The 23,548-nt window shown below is 40.2% G+C and overlaps 1 protein-coding gene across 7 annotated transcripts in view; it reads left to right on the forward strand.

Moving 5' to 3' along the window:
* LOC148848954 (bZIP transcription factor (DUF630 and DUF632)) overlaps positions 1–23,297 on the forward strand; it is a 42,366-nt gene extending 19,069 nt beyond the window's left edge. For 4 of the 7 annotated variants that reach the window (XM_088950151.1, XM_088950153.1, XM_088950154.1 and 1 more), the window contains 2 exons: positions 16,065–16,288; positions 22,110–23,297. In XM_088950151.1, the coding sequence (XP_088806277.1) occupies positions 16,065–16,288; positions 22,110–22,788 (903 nt within the window). In that variant the 3' untranslated portion in view covers positions 22,789–23,297. Of the gene's footprint in view, positions 1–11,874; positions 12,328–12,382; positions 12,550–12,852; positions 14,974–16,064; positions 16,289–22,092 lie in introns of those variants that run through there. The other 3 variants (XR_016100845.1, XM_088950156.1, XM_088950155.1) reach the window with 3 other exon arrangements.
* Positions 23,298–23,548: the final 251 nt, after the last annotated feature.

Here is a 23,548-nt window from a genome sequence, read left to right on the forward strand (position 1 = left end):
GACGCACCCTGCTGGTTCTGTTCCATCCACAGCTGTGTCATCTTCAGCAGGAACGGATCTTGGAGCATTCTTTGGGCGTGAACACCAACTTTGGGAGATACTGTTTCTCCGGATCAGGTATATTCCTCCCATTTATCTTTTGGTACAGATTTGGTTTGATTATGGTTCAAGTAGGATCCTTGAATATTGTATTCTTAACTTTGGGAATATGATTCCCAGTTGGGAGAAGGTAGGAAATTTTTGAAATTCGCCCACCCATTCCACAACCTTTATGGCGTCCATTAGATGGATCCTACCATTCTTTCAAAACCAACCTCTTAAAGACCTTTTCTCCTCTCTTTATTCTCTTTCCCTTTATAAGGAAGAGCCAGTTTCCAATTTTATTTCCTCCTTAGCTTCTTTGGTGGCCCTAAATTGGGATTTTGGTTTCCATAGAGTTACGTGATGATGAAAGTGCTTGTGTTTCAGAACTATTGTCTTCACTTGAGTCTATTTATTTAGATCCCCTCAAACCTGACACAAGAATTTGGACCCCTAATCGAAAGGGTTTTTTACTTGCTCCTCTTTCTTCAAGTCCTTTTGCTCCACTTCTGCACCTCAGAACTTCCCAGTTAAAGAATTCTGGACTAAGCCCATTCCCCCAAAGATTGTTGTTTTTTGTTGGGAAGTTTATTATGGTAAGATTAATACCTTTGAAAACCTATAAAAGAGGAGACCAAATTGGTGCTTATCCCCTACTTGGTGTGTTCTTTTTAAATCTCAGAATGAGGACTGCCACCACTTATTGATCTCTTGCTCATTTGCTACAACTTTATGGAATTGGAGTCTTATGTTGTTTGAGTGTAGGTGGAACCTACCATCTGATACTAGCTTATTGTTTAGTCCATCTATCTTTGAATGACACACAGAGAGGGAGAATTATGTGGAAGTGCATAAGAGCAGTTTTGTTGTGGACAATTTGGGAAGAAAGGAACACCAGAATCTTTTGTGAAAAAGAAAGGAGTTTCTTGGAAGTTAAAGAGTGTATTCTGACAAGGGCAATTCAGTGGCTGAAAACTCTAAAGCTTTTTGATGCATACTCTTTTGATGACCTATGGAGAAGCTGGTTAGCAGTGGCTAATACTTCTACCAGGAAGAACAGACATGGGGTTGAATGGATGCCACCAGGGAAGGAGTTTATCAAGCTGAACTTTGATGGAAGTAACCGATGAAATCCAGGACCTTCAGGCATAGGAGGAGTGCTGAGAAACAAAGATAGTAGCATTATATCTTTGTACTCAGATCCTTCGGGTGTGGGAGACTCTTTAAGGGCCGAATTACTTGCTACTATACAAGGAATCCAGCTTGCAAATCAGCTAGGGTAGAACATTTGTTTATTGAAGGGGATTCCCAGGTGATAGTGGGTTGGCTGAAGGATCCAGACACTATGATTTGGGGTTTTAGAGAGCTCCTCAAAAAGGTTGAATGGTTAACAAGGAATATGACAATCAGAGTTCACTGGGTAGGCAAATCAGCAAACTCAATGGCTGATTCACTTGCAAAACAAAGGGGTTCTCCGGGATACTTTATTTTGGGCTTCTGTGTAATTTCTTTTGTACTTATAATTCTGTAACTAGCTTTAAAGGAAAGGTCGCATCTTGTGCCTTTCCATGGGTTGCATGTAACTCTTATTTGCTGGTTTAATAAAACCTTACTCATTTATCAAAAAGAAATGCCCAAGTTTGGTGGGCTGGTGTCGAGAATGATTGAAGAGATGTTGGACAACTGCCCATCCTCCATTGGGAGGAGATGAAGCTAAAGCTGAAGCGGAGGTATTTGCCTTTTGACTACCAAGATGATCTCTTTGATCAACTCAACCATTTGAAACACGGAAGCATGTTGGTGGTGGAATATATGAACAGATTTGAAGAGTTGAAAGTTTGGTGTAGAGGAATTGAAGATCCACGCCAAACACTTTCACGTTTCAAATCTGGACTGAAGGCTGAAATAAGGAGCCAGATGGTTGTTCATCGTTTTTTTGATGTGGATGAAGCCTTCTAAATAGCCTTAAAATTTGAGAAGAGCATGCGGCAGCCTCCTATTAAGAAATTTCCTCCTCAAATTGGGGAAATAGCAGCTAGAAGGCCTGCTGATTTGTCCAAACCTATGTGGCCAGCACCTCCATATAGCACTACCAATTGGCCAAATAGCCCTAGAGTTAATGATCCATATGATCCTGATGGTCAGCCCAAGGGAGATAACAAGCCATTTTGCTTTCGTTGCCAAGGACATGGCCATATGGCTTATGAGTTTCCAACAAGAAAATCTTTGCATGTAGCTATTGAGCAACATGAAGAGAGGCCTGAGCCACAAGCCCATGATCCACAAGATTATGGGTATGACTCACCCAAAGAAGATGATTTTGGAAACTGACAGTGCTGATTTGCAAGATGTAGATGCTTCCCTTGTGAATGCGGTGAGACGAATACTTTCTATTCCAAAGAAAGAGGAGAATTGGAGGTGAACTACTATTTTTCAAACATTGGTTAGGTGTGGAAATCAAGCTAAAAAGCTTATTATTGATGGTGGTAGTTGCATGAATGTGGTGTATGAATCAATACTTGAACGCTTGAAATTTCCAACAGAACCACATCCTCACCCATACAAAGTTGCTTGGATCGACAACACCTCTCTTATAGTAACTAAACGATGTTTGGTTTCTATTTCTATTCATCAATATTCAGATTCTATTTGGTGTGATGTTATTCCCATGATTGTTACTCACATTTTACTTGGACGACCTTGGCTATATGGTCAGGATGTATACTATTGTGGAAAGCTAAACACCTATGACTTCATGTTTAATAACCAACAAGTTATTTTAAAGCCAATAGTAACAGAAAACTATGCTAGCAACTAGAGTGTATCAGCTTTATCAGGAATACTTTAATCTACAACAGGGTAATTAGAGTCTTGAGGAGTACTATGCTAGTATGAGAAACATTCACAATGAGCTAAATGTGTACCATCCCCTTACCTCTGATGTTAAAATTTAGCAACAACAGAGAGAACAACTAGATGTGACCAGATTTTTGGTAGGACTGAAACCTAAATATGAACAAGTGAGGGCACAAATACTAGGAGGGTCATCTCTTCCATCTTTAGAAGAGGTGTTTGCTCGTCTTCGGAGGATATCTATCGGGCCTATAGAGAATTCTAGTATCTTTGACAGGTTGGCCTTTGCAGTGTTAAGAGGGGAAGGTTGTGGTGTTAGAGGTGGAGCTTGAGGAGCTCAATCTAGCCGTAGTGGTAGCAGTGGACTGGTGTATTGTTGTAGTGGTGGTGGTGGACCTATGTATAGTCATGGTGGTGGACGTATTATCTTGACAGTGGTGGCAGTGTGTCAACAACTCTTCAAACATCTCTTTCTCCTCTTCAGTGGCACTATAGATTTGGTCATCCATCAATTTAAGTTTTGGAGTCTCTTGTTCTGTCGTTGAGTCATCTTTCTGTTTTGGATTGTGAGTCATGTCAGTCGGGGAAACATCACCGTGTTCCCTTTAGTCCTAGGGTTGATAATCGTATGTCAAGTCTTTTTTCTTTAGTTCATTAAAATGCTTGGGGTTCAAATAAAATAATGTCATACAGTGGTTATAGATACTTTGTTATTTTTGTTGATGATTATTCAAGGATGACGTGGCTTTACCTAATGAAAGAAAGGAGTGAATTGCTTTCCATTTTCCAAAAATTTTATGCTAAAATTTGCAACCAATTTGGTGTACACATTAAGATTCTCCGTTCTGATAATGGCCGTGAATACTTTCATACACCATTTTAGGAGTATTTGGAACAACATGGCATTATCCATCAGACTTTATGTACCTACATCCCACAACAAAATGGGGTAGCTAAGAGAAAGAACCATCACCTTTTGGAAACTGCTCGATCCCTTATGCACCATATGAATGTACCTAAACTTTTTTGGTATGATGCTGTGCTTACATCTTGCTTTTTGATTAACCGGATGCCCACGCCCATCCTTGAAGGTGATTCTCCCTTCACCACTTTGTTTCCTACCTTGTGTCCATTTCCCCTTACTCAGGTTTTTGGGTTTGTCTGTTTTCATAATCTTGGACCGGGAAGGAACAAGTTAGATGTACGACCCATTAAGTGTATTTTCCTTGGATATTCCCGGACTTGGAAAGGGTATAAGTGTTATAACCCTAACTCCCGATGTTCCTTTGTGTGTGCTGATGTTATTTTCTTTGAGTCCACTTCGTTTTTCTCAGGGTTAGGTGATGTTTCTTCTTCTTCACCACCTCCTCCTCTTCTAGTCCTAGTTGAAGACACCATTCCACTTGTTCTGGCTGTGACCAAGTCTTTGCCTCCGGTGCAACTTCCTGTTGAACGGCCACCTATTTGTCAAGTGTATACACATCGACAACATGTACCGACTCCTCCAGCTCCATCACCGTCGACAGATCCGGCAATTGTTCCCACACCAGCTACAACCCTAGTTTTTGATCTTGATCTTCCGATTGCCTTGCGGAAAAGGTAAACACAGTTGCACTCTTCATCCTTTTTCTAATTATCTTTCTGTCACTCATTTTTCTGCTTCCCATCGCCAATTTATCTCCTTTTTATCTTCTATTACTGTTCCTACGGATGTCCAGGAAGCCCTTGATTCTCTAGGGTGGTGCCATGCAATGGAAGAAGAACTCTTTGCCTTAACTCATAATCATACGTGGGATCTCACTACACTTCCTCCTAGTAAGCAGGCTATCGGTTGTAAGTGGGTATACACTGTTAAGTATTTATCTGATGGTAGTGTAGAGCGGTTAAAAGCTATACTGGTTGCCAAAGGGTATTCCCAAACATATGGTATTGACTACATGGAGACCTCTCCTGTTGCTAAAATTGGTTCAGTTCGTATTGTGATATCTCTAGCTGCTATGTATGATTGGCCTCTCTTTCAGCTTGACATCAAGAATTCTTTCTTACATGGTGATTTACTTGAGGAAGTCTATATGGAGCAACCACCGGGGTTTGTTGCTCAAGGGGAGGATGGTAAGGTGTGTAGACTAAAAAAGGCCATTTATGGACCTAAACAGTCTCCTCGTGCGTGGTTTGGTAGGTTCAGTGAAGTGGTAAAGAAGTTTGGTAGGAAACAGTGTCAAGTTGACCACTCAGTCTTCAGTCATGATTCGCAGGATGGAAAGATCTTATTGGTGGTATATGCAGATGATATTGTCATTACTGGGAGTCATAGAATGGGAATTGATAGGTTGAAGATCTTTCTGCAGAAACACTTTCAAACAAGGGACCTTGGTAATATGTTCTTGATTTGTTGGAAGAAATAGGATTATTAGGTGTGAAACCAGTTGAAACACCTATTGAATCAAATACCAAGCTGAGCAGTGATATGAGTGAAGAGTTTGAAGATTCTGGAAGGTACAAGCGGTTGGTGGGTAAACTAAACTACCTAACCATTATCCGGCCTGATAATTCATTTGTAGTTAGTATGGTGAGTCAGTTCATGCAGAAACCTTGGGTTCCACATTGGGATGCAGTTCCAAGGATTGTAAGGTATTTAAAGGGAGCTCTTGGTCGTGGTTTGATATATAAGAGTGGAGGATATCTCGAAATAAGGGATATACTGATGCTGATTGGGCTGGCTCTATATCTGACAGAAGATCCACTATAGGTTATTGTACTTTCCTTGGGGGTAATTTGGTGACATGGAGAAGTAAGAAACAGACAGTTATGGCAAATAGTGCAGAAGCCGAATATAGAGCTATGACACATACCACATGTGAATTAGTGTGACTGAGAAATCTTTACAGGAGACGGGATATTCGATTGACACTCCAATAAAGCTTTATTGTGACAACCAAGTTTCAATCCACATCTCTTCTAATCTGGTGTTTCATGAGAGAACAAAGCATATAGAAGTTGACTGTCACTTTGTGAGAAAGAAGGTGCTGAGTGGAGTCATAGATACTAATATTAACACAGGAAATCAGACCTGTTCACCAAAGGGTTGAGTTGCGGGAGAGTGGACTACATATGTAACAAGCTGGGACTATATGATATATACTCACCAGCTTGACTGTTGGGGTATTTTAGTCTTTATATTTATGTTTAAAGCTGCTGATGTGTAATGTTTTTGTTAGATGATGTGTCCCATACTTAAGTTGGGACAAAGTAGTCTTTTGTTATTGTTAAAGTGAGCCGAATAGGGGCAGTTTAGTCTTCTTATGTGTGTTAAGTAGTTTGCTTATGTGGCAGTTTTATTAGAGTACTCTGCCCCACACTTAAGTATGGGCAATTTAGTCTTTGTAAAGGTTATTAGAATCTAATTAAGATTAAGGGGGTCGACTGTATGGGAAGTCTATTAGATTTCAATAGACCCTTGTTTTCTCTCTTCTTCTTCCTTCTCTTCCTGGTTCGAGTTACTGTAGTAGCATTCGAAACATGGTATCAGAGCCATGTTCCTGACCTACTTCAGTTGGTAAAGCACCTCAGTAGTGTTCGTGACTCTTCTTCTTGCGTTTCTGGTCTGTCAATGGAGAGAACTGGTTCACCCTAGGTCTGAAACCTAACAGCTTGTCTCTCTCTGCCGCGCATATTCTTCTTCATCAAGAAAAGTGACTTCAACAGTGAATGGTTGGTTGAGACCCTCAAAGGAAGGTCGGTTATCTCTTCTTCTTGTGTTGCTGGTATTTCTGGGTAGAAACCCTTCAAGAGGCTGTTAGTACTATTCAGAACCTAGAGAACTAGGTTCATTGTTGCCCTAGAATGGGCTGTGTGTACAGCAACCGAATGGTGTAGGGGCTGCTGTAAGTTATTGAGTGGTGTTAGGGCTGCTGTAAGTGGCCGAGTGGTGTAAGGTGTAATGCTGTGACCTAGCCGAACTTTAGTGATTGTGTAGTGCCCTCTTAAAAGTGTTAAACTAGTCTGAACTGGGTGTAACAAGTTTGACTATGTTGTGGTGCTTGTGTTGCACAATCCTTGTTGAGTGGTTGTAAGAGGTTTTACATGTGATTAGTGAGTGTTAAATTGATTCTTATGTGGTTCGTGGTGTTGTGAAATCAGCAGTAGTGTGAATAAGAACAAGGCGTGTGTATTCACTGTTGTGTTTAGGGGTTGCTATAAGTGCTGGAGCATCAATTTTTGGATAACAACAGTCAGCTTGTTGCTGAGAATTCAGGTTAGAGGCAACTGTGAAAGGTACCATGGCAGCAATAGGAGATGGGTGTAATGATCAGAAACCTAGTGTGGTGGTTTCCCCTGACTACTTAGGTGTACAGATGGCCTCAATTAAACTGAATGGGGAGAACTATGTTCCATGTGCTAAATCTGTGGAAGTTTTCCTCAAGGCAAAGAGAAAGGTGAAGCACATAAAAGATGAGAAACCATCGGCTGACTCCCCAGGGTTTGATGATTGGGTACAAGAAGATGCTCAAATCATGACTTGGCTATGGAACAATATGGAACAAAAAATTAGTGCCAACTTCATGTTTCTTGATACGGCTAAGGATATATGGGAACATGCTAAGAAGTTGTATTCTGGACAAGATAATACAACAAGAGTATATCAACTTTATCAGGAGTAATTTGATTTGCAACAAGGAAACAAAACACTAGAAGAGTACTATGCTAGCATGAAGAATATAAGGAATGAACTCAATGTCTATCATCCCCTCACTCCAGATATTAAAGTTCAACAACAACAAAGGGAACAACTAGATGTTACAAGATTCTTGGTGGGGCTGAAATTGGAGTATGAACCAATTAGAGCCCAAATATTAGGGAGCTCCACCCTTCCTACACTTGAGGAAGTATTCTCATGGCTTCGCATAATTTCTTTGGGACAGACAGAGAATCCCACACAGTCTGATAGATCAGCACTTGTGACAGCTAGAGGAGGTGGACACAGTACAAGAGGGGGAGGACATACCTCTCGAGGTGGCCGTGATAGTTCCATGATTGGTCGAGGTGGTCGTGACTTAGGGGGAGGCTGTGGCAGAGGGAAGAATAACTCTGCAAGGAAGTGTACTCATTGTGGTAGGGAAGGACACAATGAATTTCTGTTATGACCTACATGGCCCTCCCTCCAAATGGGCTAATCATGCTGTAGCAGGTGAGGTTGACATCAGTGACAGTAAACAGGCAGACCGTACTCCTCTCCCATCTACATCTACTTCTGGGAGAGAGATGGTGAGTATACCGCGTGATGAGTATGAACGGTTCCTTTAAACTACTTCACAACATACCACTACCACACTTGCCCACTCAGGTATTGCTTGCATGTCATCTAAAACCTCTCCCTGGATTATTGACTCTGGAGCCTCAGATCATATGACCGGGATTCCAGGTGTGTTCTCTTCTCTTTCTGAAACCTCCACATCACAAACCGTTACACTTGCCAATGGGTCCTCATCTCCCATCTGTGGTGTTGGTAATGTTGACATGGCTTCTGTGCCCTTATCATCTGTTTTATATGTACCTAAGTTTCCATTCAATCTTATGTCTGCTAGTAAAATAACCAAAGCTCTTAACTGTTCTGTTACCTTCTTTCCTTCCACTTGTGTTTTTTAGGATCTCAAGACGGGGAAGAAGATTGGTGGGGGGCATGAAGCTGGTGGATTGTATTATCTTGACGGTGGTGGATCTTCAATTGCTCTTCAGACTTCACTTACTCCTCTACAATGGCATTGCCGACTGGGACATCCATCTCTCAAGGCTCTCAAGATATTGGTTCCGTCATTGAGTCATTTGTCAGTTTTGCAATGTGAGTCATGTCAGTTTGGGAAACATTGTTATGTGTCCTTCAGTCCAAGAGTTGAGAGTCGTATGTTGAGTCATTTTTCTTTGGTTCATTCAGATGTTTGGGGTCCAATCAAAATAGAATCTTATAATGGGTACAAGTATTTTGTCTCCTTTATTGATGATTGTTCAAGAATGACATTGATTTACTTAATGAAAGAAAGAAGTGAATTATTTTCCAATTTTCAAAAATTCAATGCTGAAATACGCACACAATTTGGTGTTCCAATCAAAGTTCTCCGTTCAGATAATGGTCGTGAATACTTTATTACTTCATTTCAATAATATTTAGAACAACATGGCATTATTCATCAGACCTCATGTGCATTCACCCCTCGACAAAATAGGGTAGCTGAACGGAAGAACCGTCATCTTCTTGAAACTGCTCGGTCTATTCTTCACCACATGAATGTTCCTAAACGGTTTTGGAATGATGCTGTACTCACTGCACGTTTTCTCATTAATTAGATGCCCTCCTTCATTCTTCATTGTCGGTCCCCCTTCTCTATCTTGTTTCCCACTTTATCTCCTTTTCCATTAACTCCTCGTGTCTTTGGTTTTGTGTGCTTTGTCCACAATCTAAGTCCTGGAATAGACAAGCTAGATGCACGCTCAATTAAATGTGTCTTCCTTGGCTACTCTCGGACTAAAAGAGTGTACAAATGTTATAATCCCATTACCCGAAAGTGCTATGTCTGCCCTGATGTCACATTTTTTGAGTTTGTACCCTTCTCAAGTCCTGAAGCTCCTTTGTCTCCACCCTTACTTCCTATTCCTCTTCTTGTCAGTGATCCAGTTCCAGATGCTGTTGTTGGAGTAGACTCATCACCTCATCCAGTGCAGATCACCACCGAACGACCACCGATTCGACAAGTGTATACACGTCGAATGACACCGGCCCCTCCTCCAGCTTCTACCTCATCTGCAGATCCTCTCATGGCTCCTATTGCTGAACCTTCAGACCTTGACCTACCCATTTCCTTACGGAAAGGTAAACGCAGTTCTACCCTCCATCCCATTTCCAATTTTGTTTCATTATCTCGTCTTTCTATCTCTCATTGCCTGTTTGTTTCACTTTTGTCCTTTATTTCCATACCTAACAATGTTCAAGAAGCTCTTAGTTCACCTGGATGGCGGCGGGCAATGGAGGAGGAACTTTTTGCTATTCAACATACTCAAACGTGGGAACTTACTACTCTCCCACCTGATAAGCATGTTGTGGGCTGTAAATGGGTGTATACTGTGAAATACTTGCCAGATGGTAGTGTGGAGCGTCTGAAGGCCAGACTTGTTGCTAAAGGTTACTCACAGTTGTATGGAGTGGACTACATAAAGACATTCTCTCCGGTGGTTAAGATTGGTTCTGTTCGTGTACTAATTTCCCTGGCAGTTATGTATGATTGGCCTCTGTTTCAGCTTGACATAAAAAATGCCTTCCTCCATGGTGATCTGGTGGAGGAGGTATATATGGAGCAACCACCTGGGTTTATTGTTCGGGGGGAAGATGGTAAGGTGTGCAAACTGAAGAAGGCAATTTATGGGTTGAAGCAATCACCATGTGTTTGGTTTAGGAAGTTCAGCGAAGTGGTGAAGAGTTTTGGAATGAAGCAATGCCAGGTTGATCACTCAGTGTTCAGCTATGACTCGGAAGCTGGGAAGATCTTATTAGTGGTCTATGTGGATGATATTGTCATTACTGGCAGTGATAAATTGGGGATCGCCAAACTAAAGGTATTTCTTTAAAATCATTTTCAGACAAAAGACCTTGGAACATTAAAGTATTTCTTGGGAATAGAAGTTTCCAGGTCAAAACAAGGTGTAAATCTGTGCCAAAGGAAATATGTTCTTGATCTACTGGAAGAAATAGGACTGTTAGGTGCAAAACCGGCTGAGACCTCTATGGAACCAAATGTTAAGTTGAGCAGTGATACATGAGAAGTATTTGAAGATCCTGGAAGGTATAGACGACTAGTGGGAAAGCTGAACTATCTGACTATTACGAGACCCGACATCTCCTTTGCAGTCAGTGTGGTGAGCCAATTCATGCAGAACCCTCGTATACCTCACTGGGATGTAGTTCTTAGAATTGTAAGGTATCTGAAAGGAGCTCCAGGCCGTGGACTATTGTATAAACCAGGAGGAAAACTTGAAGTAGTTGGGTATACAGATGCAGACTGGGCAGGCTCAGTGAATGACAGAAGATCTACTACAGGCTATTGCACATTTCTTGGAGGAAATCTTGTGACATGGAAGAGTAAAAAGCAGACGGTTGTGGCCAGAAGCAGTGCTGAAGCCGAGTATGGGGCCATGGCACACACTACCTGCGAATTAGTGTGGTTGAAGAATCTCCTAAAAGAAATTGGGTTTCACATGGATAAACCTATGAGGTTGTACTGTGACAATCAAGCTGCACTCCATATCTCATCCAACCCTGTCTTTCATGAGAGAACAAAGCACATAGAGGTTGGTTGCCACTTTGTGAGGGAGAAGGTTCTTGCTGGAGAGATAAATACAGAACATGTGGGCTCGAATGATCAGTGGGCAGATTTGTTTACAAAAGCTCTAGGCTCAGGGAAAGTGAACTACCTATGTAACAAGCTGGGATTATATGACATATATTCTCCAGCTTGAGGGGGAGTGTTAAAGTGAGCCGAATAGGGGTAGTTTAGTCATCTTATGTGTGTTAAGTAGTTTGCTTATGTGGTAGTTTTATTAGAGTACTCTGCTCACACTTAATTATGGGCAATTTTGTCTTTGTAAAGGTTATTAGAATCTAATTAAGATTAAGGGGGTCAACTGTATGGGAAGTCTATCAGATTTCGACAGACCCTTGTTTTCTCTCTTCTTCTTCCTCTTCTTCTTCCTTCTCTTCCTGGTTCGAGTTACCGTAGCAGCATTCGAAACAGTTATTATGGATAGAAACATATAAATTCAATCTGGTCGACTAGAGAGTGATCTGAGTTCTCTAGCTCGAACCAGAATTTTCTTCTTCTCTATTCTCCTCTTTTCTTCTTCTAGTCTCTCTAATATTTCTTTGACCCTAATTCTAACAGAATTCTAGTGCAGATTAGGTTTATAATAAAGAGTTGTGGTGAAAAGACATCCAAGCATGCTGCTGAATCGGAGAAGGCCTTACACATGATCACCAAGAAGGAGTTTGAGGTAGAGACCGAAGAGACAGGGGTCGTGTATGCTGTAGTAGCCAAAGAAGTGGAGAAAACAGCACCTGTACCACTTGTAGATGCACCTCCAGAAGTATACAAGTTATTGTCAGATTTTTCAGATGTGGCACCGGAATCCAGGTTCCCAACTTCCCAACTTGCCTGCATATTGTATGAACCCAATTACCAATAGAACATGCTGAACTTGAAAGGCAAGTTGAAGTGTTGTTGTCTAAACGTTTCATCAGAGAAAGTCTTAGTCCTTGTGCAGTTCCATCACTTTTGAGTTTTGACACCAAAGAAAAATGTTTCTTGGCATATATGTTTTGATAGTCGAGCCATTAATAAGATCACCACCAAGTATAGGTTTCCCATTCCTAGATTTGATATGCTTGACATGATGGCTGGTGCAGCAATCTTTTCCAAGATAGATCTTAAGAGTGGGTACTACCAGATTAGAATTTGACATGGTGATGAATGGAAGACAACATTCAAGACCAAGGATTCCTTATATGAGTGGATGGTCATGCCTTTTGGTCTCTCTAATGCACCTAGCACTTTTATGCAAGTTATGAATCAGGTACTCCAGCCCTTTATTGGTCGTTTCCTTGTTGTTTACTTTGATGATATACTAGTATATAGCAATGATAGTGATACACATGTTGCCAACCTTCAACAAGTTATGATGGTTCTCCGTCAAGAGAAGCTCTATGTTAACTTGAAGAAGTGTTGTTTTATGGTGCAGTGTTGTATTTCTTGGTTTTGCTGTATCAGCTGATGGTGTAAAAGCTGATCCAAACAAGGTTAAGGCCATAGTTGGTTGGCCTATACCTACCACACCACATGAAATTCGAAGTTTTCATGGATTGGCTACATTTTGCAGGCGTTTTATTCAGAATTTTAGCAACATAATGGCACCCATAACTGATTGCATGAAGAAGGGCCAATTCTTATGGTCTAATGCAGAAACCAAGGCTTTTGAGGAGATCAAAAAGAGACTTACAGCATCACCAGTCCTTTGTCTCCTATACTTTTTGAGGGTCTTTGAACTAACTTGTGATGCCTCACATGTTGGGATAGGAGGAACTCTTAGCCAGGAGGGTCACTCAGTGGCTTTCTTTAGTGAGAAGCTTAATGAATTCAAGCAAAAATACAGCACCTATGACAAGGAATTCTATGCTGTAGTGAAAGCCTTGCGTTATTGGCGACACTATCTTATTCCCAATGAATTTGTTCTCTTTTCTATCATGAGGCTTTGAAGCACATCAACTCTCAAAAGAGGTTGAATCAACGACATGCCAAGTGGGTTGCATTTCTCCAAGAATACAATTTTGTGATCAAACACAAGGCTGGAAAGGAGATAAGTAGCTGATGCACTTAGCCGAGTGGTCTATATCCTCTCTAGTATGGCTGTAGGTGGTAGGCTTTGATGTGTTCAAAAGAGACTACCCTACATGTCGAGATTTCAGCATTATCTATGCAGATTTGCAGTCAGGACAGCAAGCAACATATCCAGAATTTTCACTACATGATGGCTTTCTCTTCAAAGGGACTCATTTGTGTCTACCCAATACCTCACTTAAGGAAGAGGTAATTTGGGAACTACACGCAGGGGGTGTAGCAGGTCATTTTGGAAGAGACAAAACCATTTCCATGGTTGAAGGTCGTTTCTATTGGCCAGGACTCAAAAGGAATGTAGTTAAGGTTATCAAGCAGTGCTGTGTATGTCAGCTAGCAAAGGGAAGGAAAAATAATGTTGGTTTGTACACTCCACTCCCTGTTCCGCATTCTCCTTGTTAAGATCTCAGCATGGATTTTGTGCTAGGCCTCCCTAAGACTCTATAGGGGCATGATTCCATCTATGTTGTGGTTGATCGCTTCTCCAAAATGGCTCATTTCATCCCTTGTTGCAAGACATCTGATGTTGTACACATTGCACAATTATTCTATAAGTTGTGTGTTTGCATGGCCGACTAAGTACTATTGTATTAGATAGAGATGCCAAATTTATGAGCTACTTTTGCAGGACTCTTTTATGTTAAATACTAAGTTGAAGTTCTCTTCAGCTTTTCATCCTCAAACTGATGGGCAAACTGAAGTTGTGATAGAGGTTTGGGGGATTTACTTGGATATTTGGTGAGTGATCATGTTATGCAATGGAATTTGGTGTTGCCTACAGCTGAATTTGCCTACAATAGCTACCTGAACAGAAGTACAGGTTGCAGCCCCTTTGAGATGGTGATGGGGATTCACCCTAAGAAGCCTATAGACCTAGTTCGTTTGCCATCAGAAGCAAGACCAAGTGCAGATGCAGAAAATTTTGCTAACCACGTCAAGGAAATCCATGATGAGGTTAGGAGGAAGATTGCGACCAGCAATGAAGCATATAAGTCCCATGCTGATCTACGATGCAGTTTTGCTGATTTTAATGAAGGGGTCATGGTAATGGTACGAATCAGGCCTGAATGTTTCCCTAAGGGTGTTTATAAGAAGCTACATTCAAGAAGCTTGGGTCCTTTCAAAATCAATAAGAAAATAAGCTCTAGCTTACGTACTTGATTTGCCGGAGGACATGGGTATGAGTAATATATTCAATGTGGAGGATTTAAAGTTGTATCAAGGTGATACAACCAATATGGACCAATTCGTAGGCCGCTTACCTCCAGCCCCCACTTCCAAGGAAGAGATTGAAGATGTTATTGATGATCAAATTCTTTCAACATGACATGGGGGATATCACAAGTTTCTTGTCAAATGGAAAGGTTGTCCTCATTCTGATTCCACTTGGATCACTGCTAATGAGTTCCAGCGCTTGAACTGTGATATGTATGAGAGGTACCTTTCCTTCTACTCGATGGAGCCGAGTTTTTCCAAGCTAGGGAGAGATGATGGGGATCAACTTAAGGCATATCAAAAGAGAACCAAAGCTGCTCCTATGCTCATTTGGCATCATTATGAAGACATGGGGCCCACATGGGAGCTAGGTTAGTAGTGGATCAACTTGGTAAGACCCTAGAGCCTTCAATCCACCTTAAGATGCTCTTTGTGTGGATGAGTTTGCTGCTGGACATGACTTATTTGGTTTTCTTACATATCTGGACAGTAAGGGTATTTTTGTAATTTTGCATGCTTAGGGGGGTTATGTTTGGGAACAGGTCTTAGTCTAGTAATTTTCCTTTGTTTAGATTTATGTTTGTAATTGTTTGGGGCAGGTTTGTCTAATCTAGCTTCTTTTTGTAACTGGCTTGTTAGGCAAGCTAACTTGGGGGGCAAGTTTCTTCCTTTGGAAGCTTCTTATTAAGCTTGTAAGGTTCATTTGGAAGGACAGCTTTGGCTGATTAACAAAGAAGGTTTCTCTATAGAATTTGGTGTGATTGCCAAGTTGGAGGTGTGATTGCCTAGGGTTATCTCTTCTTTCATCTTCTCTTCTCTTCACTTCTTTCTTTTAATCTGATATATATATATATATATATATTTTTTTTTTCTTTTCTGTTCTGCACACCTACGACCTGAGTTTAGTTGCAAGAATAGTGCTGAATCACAAACGTCCTGCATCACTTTCTCCCTCATGTATATATCAAAGGCCCATCATAAAAGAAAATTGTTGACAGCATCCCTTTCGTGTAGATTTTTTTGGTATTTAGTTTTCAGTCACTAGGTGCTTGATTCATTGGGCAAATGTTTCTTAATTTGATGATAACAAACGTATGGAATATGGAAGGGAAGGCATGTAACTAAATAAATGTGATGAAACTTCATAGTTGAACATTATTTAAGTATATTTATTTACTTATTTATTTATTTTGTTGGAGGGGAGGGGATACAGAAATCATCTATTCAAAACAATAGAAATATAAATTTGTTCTGCAAAAGAGCCCTTTTTACATGTTTCTGACCTTATAATTTGTTCTCCAAAACAGTAGTTTGTCTTAAGTTTTTTGTACACTCTTTGATTCATTTCTTTTTTTCTTAAAATAGATGCAACTTCTTGATTCATTAAATTTCTATTTATGTTTGGAGAGACTATAAAAGCTATTAAAACAACTATTTAATCTCTAGGACTAACACTTTTTTATCTAAATCTATATATTTCAGGCTAGTGGGATGATCAGAAGGGAGTATGATGTGAAATGTAAATTGCTCAGACAGCAAGAGTCAAAGGAAGAAAATATTTACAAGATTGATAAAACTCGCGCAGTTGTCAAGGATCTACATTCCAGAATTAAAGTTGCTATTCACCGAATTGACTCTATATCAAAGAGAATTGAGGAGTTACGGGACAAAGAGCTCCAGCCACAACTTGAAGAATTGATTGCAGGGTATGGCTATTTAGTTCTTTTTTCATGCTTTATGTGGATGAAATTGTCATAAACTTATTCAGTGCGTATAAACTATGGACATGGAAAAATATTTTGTGTATGAGATGCAGTCAAGATAGCACTGATTATTGATTAGTCTGGATATTTGCAATTCAATCAAAGTTTAGCTTGAATTAGCCAGATTGCAGTTGAATCCATTTAAACATGCAATCAGATATCCTGAGTGGATTCAGATAAAGGAAGATTTGTTCCAAATATGACATTTTTACAGCCTAGTTCAATCCTCCATTCCTAACAAATTTAACTTTCTTACACATCCCTCAAGTCGATAATATATGTTAGCTATAAAGCAAAGTGTTCTGAAATTAAGTTGTTATTGATCCTATATGGTGTAGAATCATCTTAATTGATATCAATTAATGTAGGGCAACTATCAAAAGAGGGTGAGATTAAGAGGGTAGAAATGTGTTGGAAAGGGTTTAGAGATGGTTTTAGAACTAAAAAGAAGGTTTATAGGGATTAGAAAGGTTTTGAGTTGAACCACTGAGAGCTTGAGATAGAGTCACACTTTCTCTTGTCAATAGGCCCCGACCCCCGGATGGGCTTGCACAGGCTTTTTGGCCCGCGGGCTTAACCTCGGGCCAAAAAGCTCGGCCCGCATAAAATTCGAGCCGGGCTCGGGCTTTGCCAAAATAGCCTGGCCCGGCCCGACCTATAGTTAAACCTAAGTAAACCCGGCCCGACATATAGTTAAACCTAAGTAAAAACCCTATGTGATGTCTATTTGAATAATTTTTTTGATTTGAGGTCATTGATTCACTTGTAGGCTCATTGTTCATTTAAATAGGGAAAAAAACATCTAAATTAAAATAAAAAAATGTCCATTTGAATAGGGAAAATTTTGAAATTCTTTTATTAGGTCGGGCTTCGGGCTCGGGCTCGGGCTTCGGGCTTTTTATCAGGGCCGGGCTCGGGCCCAAGTTATAGGCCCGTTGGTCGGGCCGGGCTTGGGCTCGGGCCTAACAGTTTTTTGCTAATAAAGAGTCAAAGCCCGGCCCAAGCCCGGCCTGGTCGGGCCCATGAACAGGTCTACTTGTCAATAGCTGTTGTCTTACAATATCATATTCAAAATTTAGGCCAGCCAGGAACTCAAATACTTTGTTAGTTTCAACTTGCTTTCTGTAAGTCTGTGCATCTTTCTGACTCTCCCATTCAATCGTCTCAAGGTGGTCAATCTCATGCCACGGTGATTTTAAGGTTGAAAAATAAATAGAGACTTGTTTCTCTCATTGTCTGAGATTTTTAACCTCACATTTCAGCTCACAAGCCCTAGCAACATTAAGGGGTTAGGAGTAAAATAACATCCCATATTTCTTTAGCTATTTTTGCCCATAAGTAATTTCGGCTGATGTGTGGCTGCATGGAGTTGCACAACCATGTCATCACCAAATAATTTTCTTGAATCCACTTAGCAGAATCCTCCTTAGTTGGTTCATTCACATCCCCCAATGGCCATCATGGCTGATTGGGCCCACTCTAAGTAGTTTGAACCATCACAGTTGTAATCTGGAAGGTGTTTTCAGTCATGCCACCTGAACCAGTCCAAACACCCTCTCCTTGGCCCTTAAACTCCATTGTTAGAAGTTAATTAAAGGGCACTTACTGTACCAGTCAGCCTACTGGGTCTGTAACTAGTAGCAGTAAAAAAAAAACTGATTCAGCTGTAACAATCCTGCTGAAACAGCTCTACTGGGTCTTCCAGAGAGTAAAGAATAACTTTAAAACGAGGGAGACAAATTTGATTACCTCCCTGGAATAATAACAGTCTTGAATCTCGAGGGTTTTTCTCTTAAACCCCAAAAGAAAATATAGAAAGGAGAAAAAATTTCTGACCATACCTCTTAGATCAAGTTATTCTCGTTGTCGATCTTAAGACAGATTGAAATCTCGCCAGGGTAAGAACTTCTGAAATTCTGATCGTCTCTCCAGTCTTGAAGGATGATCTCGAACCAAAATTCCTCTGAAATTCTGATAGCCGCCTCCAGTCTTGATCAAGAACTGATTTTGATCCTCTTATCCTTCTTTGATTCTTCCTGGTTATCAAGGATCAATCCAATCTTTGGACTGCTGCTGTAGATAACCTCCAAGAATCAACCGAAGAACTAATCTTTCTATTTTTCCAGCCCTAGGCAATTCTCATGTGGTCGGCTGGATCAAAACCACATGAGAAGCCCTAGATCTTGCTCTGATACCAAGTAGTCGTACAAGACTACAAATGTCTCTTAGGTTTTGAATAGAAAATAAAGAAAGGAAGAGAGAAGATGAGAAGAAAAAGAAGAGAGATGAAGAGGGAGAACTCGTGGAGAGGTATTAGAAAGAAGAGAGTGGTTGGTATGTTTAAAACAACCGCCCCACTCCTTAATTTATATACATAGTTTTCTAATTATAAAAGAACTTTAATGCTTACATGGCAATAAAAGATAAGATTAAAATAAAACTAATCCTAGATAAGATAGAATAAAAATAATCCTACTAAGGAAGCTGATCCTAATCAATTTAAATCTAAGTACATCTCTGGGTGTCACACGAATACACTTAATGTGGGGTCCACTATTTCCTACAAAGTACTTATACCCGCCCTCAAAGATTATAGTAGTAGGCCCCCATACATCAAAATACCCAAGATGGAAAGGAAAACTTTATCTTTTATTACTTGAATGAAATGTTGCTTTACATTGTTTGCTCAACTGACATGTTTGACACTGGAAATCTGACACTGAACATCACTAAAATAAAACCGGAAACAAAGACTTTATTATTTCAAATGAAACATGATCTAACCGACTATGCCACAAAAAAAAAATATTGACTCTTATTTGACTGACTATATGACTCCGGGGATGACGCTGAGAGACTAGCCTTGTTGTCAAGAATGTAGAAACCATCCACTAGGCTTCCTCTACCAATCGTCCTCCCAGAAGTTAGATCCTGAAAAACATATGAACCAGGAAAAAAGGTTACACTACAGTTTAAAGAGTTTTTGATACTACTGATTGAAAGTAAATTTATAGGAAATTGAGGAACATGCAACACATTATTCAGGTTAAGGCCATGGGGAAGGGATATTGATCCTTGGCTTGCAATGGAGGAGAATAGTTCATCTGCAAGCCTCACTTTATCCCCTTCTGACAAAAGGCTATAAGTCTGAAACAGGTTTGGCTTACCGGTTATGTGGTTAGAGGCCCCTGAGTCAATGATCCAAAGGGGAATCAGTAGTAGTGGTGACATGGAATGCAAAGGCCATATTACCTGATGTAGACGCAAATGAAGTAGAAGGGGTACCAGTAATTGAACTATCCATATGTCGCAAAGCCTTGCCATATGACTCCAAGTGATTTTGGAAGGAATTCACGATATCTTCCCTGGGGTCAGAACCAGTGAAGTGGTCCTGAGTAGTACCAACAAACTGAGTATCTTGGGTTGCCACATTTGTTGCATTATGTGTTGTATTTGGCTTCTTCTGACCTTGCACTTTACCTTGTCCTTGGTTCTTCACTACCCACTTGGGCTTCCCATGAATCTCCCAACATGTGTCACATGTATGTCTTGAGCGCCGGCTGTGGGTACAAAACAACTTGTCCTTATCATCACCCTTCTTGGAGTCACTTTTCTTTCTCATATTGTTTCCACCCATTGTAGCTAATGCTACCTATTGCTCCCCCTCAGTTGTAACCATCACACTCCACCTACTTTCCTCATATTGAACGAGGGCATACACCTCTTTAATTGAAGGAAACTCTTTACTTCCTAAAATCTGAACTCTCAAAGGTTCATAAGTAGGGTTTAGTCCCAACAAGAATGCAAAACCCCACTGCTGAGAAACCATCTTCCCACGTAAAGTTCTTCTTCACATAAGGTTCCATGGCTGTAAGGAGTCAAGACATCACTATACTGTTTTCTTGGTCCCACCTATCATCTTCAGCTGTCTACTCTTGGGTTCTTTGACTCTTCCATTTATGTAACCAGCTTTTCCCCTTGCTGTTATATAAAGTTTTACACTTTTAGCCCACTCCAGGTAGTTTAGGCCATTTAAAGGGGTAATTGGCATGGAAAACATCATGTTTTCACCACAAGTGCACCAAACCAGTTCCCACACAAATACTATCTTTACAGTTACAATCAGAATGCTAAACCCCAAAAAACTCTACTTCTGAAATGAGAAAAATACTGCTGAAATCAGTCCAGCAACAGTTCGGCCATTAAAACAGTCCAGTAATCAGTCCAGCAACAGTCCGACCATTAAAACAGTCCACTAACAGTTCGACCATTAATAAGGAGCCATACCAACTGACTACAACACATACCTGTGATAAAAAAGGGACTACATACCCCTGTCCAGTGCCTGTACGAAGGTGTAAACCCAGAAAAGAGGCCTTCACAGTATTGACCACAGAGAAAAGGGGACAACACACCCCTGTCCAGCACTTGTACAGAGGTGCAAACCCAGGAAAGAAGTCTTCACAATCAATCAAAGAGAAGAAAGGCCTTCACAGCATCGGCCCTCTTCTACTAGGGTTTCCTTGGTGCGACGACCAAGGAAGAACCCGAAAAAGGCAGTAACAAGTGGCCTGATCAGTCCAATTAGGTTTTTCTTTGTCTTCAACGTCCAAGGGATCAAGAGAAAAACTGGGAAGGGATTTGATTCAGATGAGAGAAAGGATCCCTATAGCCCAGAATTGTGCTCTGATACCATGTTTTCTTTCTTCGAAAGAGAGAGAAGAGAGAGGAGAAAAGGGAAGAGGGAGAGATCTGATTGAGATCAAAAAGTGTTGCTGGCGGTGCCCAGCTTCTTATTTATATTAACTTAACATAAAAGTAGGATATTACAAATATGCCCCTAAGGCACACCCTAATAAAAAGTTAATAAAAAAGGAAGAAAGGAACAAGCTAATAGCATCCTTGGCTAACAGGACACTAATAACAACTATAAAAAACAAATAAATAACCCAAATAACACAACGCTTAGCTGGGCCTAAAATCAAATATTTGCTCTTTATATTGTTTTCCTGAGCTATTCTGATTATGAGATGGCCCCAGTCCACCTACCGGTGATCCAATCCTCCCCACCCCCACTCCCAAAAAGATAAATAAAATAAAATGGACAAAGAATCAGAAACAAGATAGGAGCAAAAGAAAACTGAATAAATTTTTTGTGCAGGTTTCTAAAGCATTAATTGAACAAAAGATTCAAATATCGATTCACCCTGATATGGCGGAAGGGGTGTATTGGTATTTTGAACCTCACTCCTTATTTTTTTAGTTTTTTTTTTCAAAATTTGAGTTTGGGCTTATTTTTAGGTGTTTTAATTATTAAGAAAAAGCTTTCTTCAAAAACCATGGAAATAGGTGTATCAACTCCTAAAAGATACGATACGCCTGATATGTGCTCTATTTTATCAAAATTTTGAACCTTGATTGAACATAAGGGCATTGCATATTATAGAATACATGTACACATGCATGTACGTGTGTATCTTCTATATTCTCTAATTTGCTTCTTCACATGCTTATAATTTAAAAATGCTTAGTGAAAAGGTCTGCCGTTTCAACATGGCAAGAAGTTGTTGGGCTGAAACTTGCACCTGATTAGAGAGTTATGTGCTTAGCCTTCTGATGACTAATATAGCAACACATTCCACAAAAGTTCTTATGTCTGCACGCATGCATGTTGTGGTCTCTCATTTTCTGTTTCATTATTTTCAACTAATTTTAAGTGCATTTCTCTTGTCCATGTTGATGGCAAGCTTCTTTTATATCACAGGCTAAATCGAATGTGGGAAATGATGCTTGAATGTCACAGTCTTCAAGTCAGTGTCATCCATGCAGCATACAACAGTGGGAGCCCCATAGTCTCCATGCAGTCAGAATCACATCGGCAAGCTACTATGCATCTTGAATATGAACTGAGCTCTCTATCATCAAGATTCACTAAATGGATCAGTGCGCAGAAATCTTATTTGCAGGCCATAAATGGATGGCTCCATAAATGCATATTACAACAACAAAGAAACCGAAGAAAGAAAAATAGGTCCGCAGGTCCATCTTTGAGAGAAGAAGGCCCACCAATATATGTTACATGTGGTTTCTGGTTGGATAAACTTGAAGGCCTGCCTACCAAGGATGTTGTGGATTCCATAAAAACCTTAGCAGCAGATACTAGCCGTTTCTTACCTCATTTAGAGAAAACCCCAGGAAATAGTTCAAACAACTCATTCCCACCATCCTGGAAAGTTGGTAGTAGTGGTGAAGCAATGGTTGGAACCACAGAAGCACCACCACAAGACTGGAATTCAGGTTTTGATCATTTTAAATCAAGCTTGGTGGGTGTTCTGGAGAACCTAAATCAATTTGCACAGCGCTCTGTGATTATGTATTCAGAACTTTCTCAAGCCATCCAAAATGCTAAGGGTAATGGTCAAAATTCAGTCAATTCCCATTAATGCTCTTATTTATTAGCAGGGAAAGGAAATACAATTGAAAAGATGGAAACAGGGCAAAGGTAACGTAAACAGTTATTCAGCTGAATCAGATATTTAGCCCTGCTATAATAGGTTGATATAAATAGCATTTGCAAATTGAGGAAGGAATAATGGGTATTGTGCTCAGTTTTTTATTGAAGGTTCTTCCTGTGTTTACTACTGCAAATTGGTAATAAGTACCCTCAAAGCATGAGTATTACTTTTGTAAATGTGAGGCGTTGATGAGAGAGAGCATGGAGATGGGTTGTATGTCAAAGTTCAATCTGTACAGTTTTCTGAAGACAAGAATCAGGTAAAATCTTTCTCAATCCACCCACAAAAGGTTTCAGTGACGGTAAATAATGTTGTTACCAATGTATTCATTCATATTATGAACCTTTCTATATTAGCAGGAGAAATGGATATACATGTATGCTGTACAACAATCTGGAATGCGTATAATATAGAAAACAAAGTAATGCTATTGTCACCCAGTCTTTGCACCTCTTGGTGGTGTCGGTTGACGTTTGTTCAAACCTTAACTTATGTTGGGCTTAGGGCTGTCAATGGACCAGAAAGACCCATCAGACCCAAACCAAACCGACCCTCTAGTCTAATTCCTATTTTTTTGTTTCACCACAATAAATACTTGTTTTTCTCACAATATAATTGTAATATTTTGCAGATAAGTTGGCTTATTGTCAAATTACAAGTAATAAATATAGCTTTTAACTATATTTGT

This window comes from Nelumbo lutea, chromosome 6, assembly GCF_056320005.1.
Source record: "Nelumbo lutea isolate HS-2025 chromosome 6, American lotus-T2T, whole genome shotgun sequence".
Classification (NCBI taxonomy): domain Eukaryota; kingdom Viridiplantae; phylum Streptophyta; class Magnoliopsida; order Proteales; family Nelumbonaceae; genus Nelumbo; species Nelumbo lutea.